Genomic DNA, 5,336 nt, shown 5'->3' on the forward strand with positions numbered 1-5,336 from the left:
TGATATATATATATATATATATATATATATATATATAAAAATATAGGCTCACATTTGATGTAACCGTGCCATATACCTCATATATATACATACTCACAAAGGGTGCACAAACTACACTATACCAAACACGTACTCTTACAATGCGTACACACTACTATATAAATTACACACTCGTATACCGTAAGATACAATCATAAAATGTACACATTATCATATAGTGAATATAGTCACGTACCACACCCATAGTTCTATAGTGTGCACAAACAATATTCCGTTCGTCATACTCCTATGATGCACCCGTACTTATATATTAAAAACAATGCAATTCTCGTAGAACGTACACACATTCGTATACCTTGCACACACTCCTGTACCAAACCGTACTCGTTTAGCGTAGACATACACATACACCGTTCACATACTCCTATAGCGAATACATACGCACATACCAAAGGTATTCTTATAGACTGTAGACATACTCGTATACCGGACACACTCATACACCAAATACATACCTATATGCCGTAGACATATACATATATCGTACACACTGATATACCAAACATGTACTCATATACGTACATATACACATATTGTACACACTTATATACCAAACACGTACTAGTATACCTTATGCAAAACTTATACACCGGACATACACTCATACCGTACACATACTCATATTGAAGGCACAGTCCTTACACACAGCCACGCCATCGCCCATGACCACCGGGACGTACAGCACACACACACAGCATGCACACGAAAGCAGTCTGTTTGCAAACAGACGCTCCTTAGCACTACCACTCAGAGTATGTTCGGTACCAACCCCTGAGTCACGCCTAGAGGATTCTAGTTCAAGCTGATCTTTCACACAGGATACACCCTCCTTGGCTGTGTCCGTGAGTGTTTCAAACACATATCGTTCTACTTGAGCAGCACTCATCGTGTGTGCAGAAACTTTTTCGTGATTAGTAACCTCTAGGACGGTGCAGCTCTTAGCGATCGCCGATTATGTACCTCCAGAAGCTAAACGCAGATTACGGGTGTGCCTTGTTTATGATACTAGTACTAACGTGCAAGCAGCTAGCATACACTTCTCAAAACTGACGAAAGGTGACGAAAAGCCATTTTCGGGCTATTTTTGTGTACCCTATAGAATACAAATCGGATGGCAATGGCTCATCATTTTTTAGTTCATTTTCGGACGCATCATCACTTTCAGCCTTTCACGACCACAAGAGTAGGTTATTTTAGGGTTATAAATTGCTGATAATTAGGGTTATCGGTAGTTGTTTCAAGGGTTGGAATGTTCGGTACTAGTCCGGTACACTTTAGAATCGCACTATGTATTCTCATATCACGAACCGTGGACACGAAAGAAAGTAAATAAACACGCGTACTGTTGCGCATACCAGCCATTGTAGTATATTCTGGGTGTGACACTTGTTACCCTATCGCATTCGTATGCTTGGGGGAATCTGTGCTCGCACATGTGCGGCAGTGACTCGAAATACATACGTAGGAACACCAGCCAGTGATCTCATTAGATTGTATTGTAAAGAAACCCATTTCACGCCGTTGTGGAGAGGTATTGGTATAGCGTGTGTGTGTGTAGCAAGTCGCTATAGTCATAGTCTCAGACGCATTCGTCAAGCGGTGCTTCCGGGTATATCGATACTTGATTATAACACCAAAGCGTGCGTAAGCGCGCGTTTATGCAGAGGAACATCTGCTGTGCAATTGACTACCGTCCACCACAATCAAGTAGATGTCCAGAGTATACGTTCATATAGGTCTGTTCACGCTCGTGAAAGGACAGTAGCATACTCACAACAACAATCACAAACACGTTCACAAGTACACTTGCACAGTATGAGTGGCACAGTACGTGCGAGTATACAACGCGGCGCGAAGGTGTCCGTTGTGCTGAAATGCGATCAACCTACAGGCAAGCTAACCCTCGGGGTGGTCGATGCATTATTAACGAACTCCGCACAGCACCCCCAAGGGATCAAGGTACGGTTACGCAGTGGACAAGTGGGACGTGTGAAGACTGTACACGAAAGTGGAGATGGTGCTGAAGTCACAAGCACGCATCAGGGTGTTATAGATGGTGGCTACACAGGCAGAGGGAGTCCTAACAATTGGAACAGAACTAATAACAGGAGCAGGCGTAGTCCGAACTCGCAGAGGCCCAGTCCAGGGGGTAGTATTGCCGAGAGTAGCAACGCGTATAGGGAAAGACACAGAAAGTTCGGTACAAGTGCGCGTGTGGTTAATGATGGGTACGGTGACGATGATATGAGTGCATATATGCGACCATCTAGTGCAGAAGGGAATGTGTTGTCTGCATGGTTGGCTCCACAACTAGACGATGGGAACAATGATGAAATGGATTGGACTACTAACGAGAGTCCTAGTGGACTGGAATCTGCTGAGAATACACGTGTGTGGGTCTGTGCAGCGTGCACGTTCGAGAATAGTCCGGGTTCCGGCCATTGTGAAATGTGTACTAGTGTGAAACCGGTCTTTACCAGTACTATCTCACCAGCGAGTACGCCAGATGCAGAAACAACAGGCCAAGGCGCTCAGAGTGCCGTCTGGGCGTGTGTAGCGTGTACGTACGAGAACGACCAAATGTTTTCGTTGGCATGTGCGGTATGTAGCACGCCTCGCACAGGCTGAGTGTTAGCGTGAGCGTGCGGGTCATTCGGTAGTCATCTATCTCGCTGAACTGACAAGGGTTTGGTGGGATGCATGCAATACAGCCTGCTGTGTGCGTGTTGTTTGGTGCTTGGGGTTGGCCCAGGACGCCCGCTTCGCACGTGACACACACACGCCATACACTAGTGTACTCCATCACACGCGTACAACTCATACATGGAACGACACATAACAGCCCGAGGATGTGCTCGTATGTCGCCTCGTGCATGCGTCTGTATCAGTCATGCACTGCAGCACTGAGCCGTCCACACACTCCAACTGACACGACACGCCTACGGCACATACTCAACACGTGAGGTATAGAGGAATTCGGCTGTCAGCTAAAATACTACATTCATGTTGAAGCTTAGCAAGCCAAAACAGACATCACAAATCAAGTATCTTCTATACTGGTCTTGATTACCAGGTTGATGTACTTTCATCTCCTGGATACAGCTTTTTATGTCCGCTCGATATGATACTACATAACATACATATATAAACAAATCATGTATACAAGCGTATGAAAAACTTCGGTTTAGGGACTGTTATACGCGTCGCAGTGAGGGTTTATGAACTGTCCCTTATGTGGCTGAGGCTACAACTCGGAAGTAGTTAACATGGGCCAATCGCGCCAGTCATTGTGCGCTATGCAGTGAGATACCGTACTTTATTCATGTAAAATTTGCGCATGTACTAGGATCGACTGTCCTCGTCCGCGTCAGACATGTCTTCACTGTCACCAATACTGTTGAGAGAACATGACAAATGCATGAGAAACGGTATCGGAGTTCAACATACAAATATACATACGTATAGATAAATATAAAATAAATATTAGTGTGTTTTATTATTATAATATTATATTAATATATTGCTATATTGTTATATATTACAATATTTTACTATTATATGAATATTTACATATATATAAATATATATTGTTATATATATATATATATATATATATGTATGTATATGTATTTTATACATATATATATATATACATATATATATATATATATATATATATAATGTATGATGTATATATCTATATAACTATACATATATAATGTATATAAATATATACATATATATATATGTGTGTGTGTGTGTGTGGTGTGGATATGCCACAGATATGTGCCATCGTGTTATTATATGGCAGGAATGCGCAGACCATATTCGAAAAGAATTGGATCATATGTATATGTATGTATATATATATATATGTGTGTGTGTGTGTGTGTGTGTGTGTGTGTGTGTGTGTGTATATATATATACCAGGTTAGAATTTGCAGTGCGTTTGCCGCTCCAAAATGCCATATTGGAAAAAGAGCAGGAATGTGGAGCGGGAAAGAACTATAAAGATACGGGTGTACGTATTGGCAAGATCAAGGTCTGATAGAGCCAAATTTGACAGTCCTCAAGAAAAAATATAGAAAAGGGGAGACAATAGTGGCAGCCCAAGGGGTACAAGGGTTAAACAGAGAAGAGAATTTAAAATTGGAACACGAGCTCAAAAAAAAATATAATTGATAGTATTTACGTGATACGCTACACAATACGCAAGAAGTACACAACCAGATGATACATATACGGAATAAAGAATCATATACATACAAGTAGTTAGAATTTGTATTGCATGATGTATACAAGTCACATCTCATCTGTATTCACTCACCCATTTGAATTATCCAGGAAGCGCACTTCTTCCAGATTAGGTTTTGTCAATCGGAAACACGCAAATACGAACTCTGGCAGCTCTCCCTTGGACCGGCCCTCAATGGTGAGGCCCAGGTCAATTGATACCAGAGATGCATAGCTGCGATTTGAATGGCACAATTTTTGTTAATGAAGGTTTGATTGGCTGTTCTTAATAGAACGTACGTTTCAGCAAAAACACGATAAAACTGGTAATACCAATAGTAAGCACTGGTCTACGCTGCTTTGAGAAAACATACCCAATGTCAAGCACGAAGATATACAAACGTTTACAAGGCTGGCATGTTTGTGTTTATACTGCCCATTCGAAGATCAGAACAAAAACGCAAGACACCAGATTTGAGATATGCATTCGCTTATCTAGACTTCAACTATTTACTATACGAGGTGTTATGGAAGATGTATGCATCTCCATATCTACACATCAACTATAAACCTTGTGAGGTGTTATGGAGGGTGTATGCATCTGTATATCTAGGCATCAATTATTAACTATAGGAGGTGTTATTGGAGATATATGTATCTCCATAGCTAGACATCAACTATTAACTATATGGCGTGTTATGGACGATGTATGCATCTCCATATCTACACATCAACTATAAACCATGTGAGATGTTATGGAGGGTGTATGTATCTGCAGAACTAGACATCAACTACAACCTATATGAGAGCTTATAGATACACAATGAATACTTTAAGGACCCGTCAACTGGCCCAGCCACGTAGCTGGTGGTGCTGGCGACCATGAGCATGTATATCTCGTTTATGTCAGCCCTAGTTTCTATCTGTTAAGCAGATCTGCATGTACGCTCTCAGGTGCGCGGCGATAGACATATATCCATAGGTACACATGGCATGCATCTCACATGAAGTATATGTATTTATAATATATATATGTATATATA

The 5,336-nt window shown here is 41.4% G+C and overlaps 2 protein-coding genes across 2 annotated transcripts in view; one reads left to right on the forward strand and one right to left on the reverse strand.

Annotated features, from left to right (window-relative positions):
* The window catches only part of SARC_03139 (hypothetical protein), a gene marked incomplete at both ends in the record, with an annotated part of 4,228 nt that extends 3,282 nt beyond the window's left edge, over window positions 1–946 (reverse strand). Inside the window, one exon of the mRNA XM_014303075.1 lies at window positions 679–946. Within this exon, the coding sequence (XP_014158550.1) occupies window positions 679–946 (268 nt within the window). The remainder of the gene's footprint in view (window positions 1–678) is intronic.
* A 929-nt stretch (window positions 947–1,875) lies between these two features.
* On the forward strand, window positions 1,876–2,617 carry SARC_03140 (hypothetical protein; the record flags this gene model as incomplete). Its single annotated transcript, XM_014303076.1, has 2 exons — window positions 1,876–2,457; window positions 2,555–2,617. 2 exons carry the CDS (start codon window positions 1,876–1,878, stop codon window positions 2,615–2,617), a joined length of 645 nt encoding a protein of 214 aa, XP_014158551.1.
* Between the last annotated feature and the right edge of the window lie 2,719 nt (window positions 2,618–5,336).

This window comes from Sphaeroforma arctica, assembly GCF_001186125.1.
Source record: "Sphaeroforma arctica JP610 unplaced genomic scaffold supercont1.154, whole genome shotgun sequence".
In the NCBI taxonomy this organism is placed as follows: Eukaryota; class Ichthyosporea; order Ichthyophonida; genus Sphaeroforma; species Sphaeroforma arctica.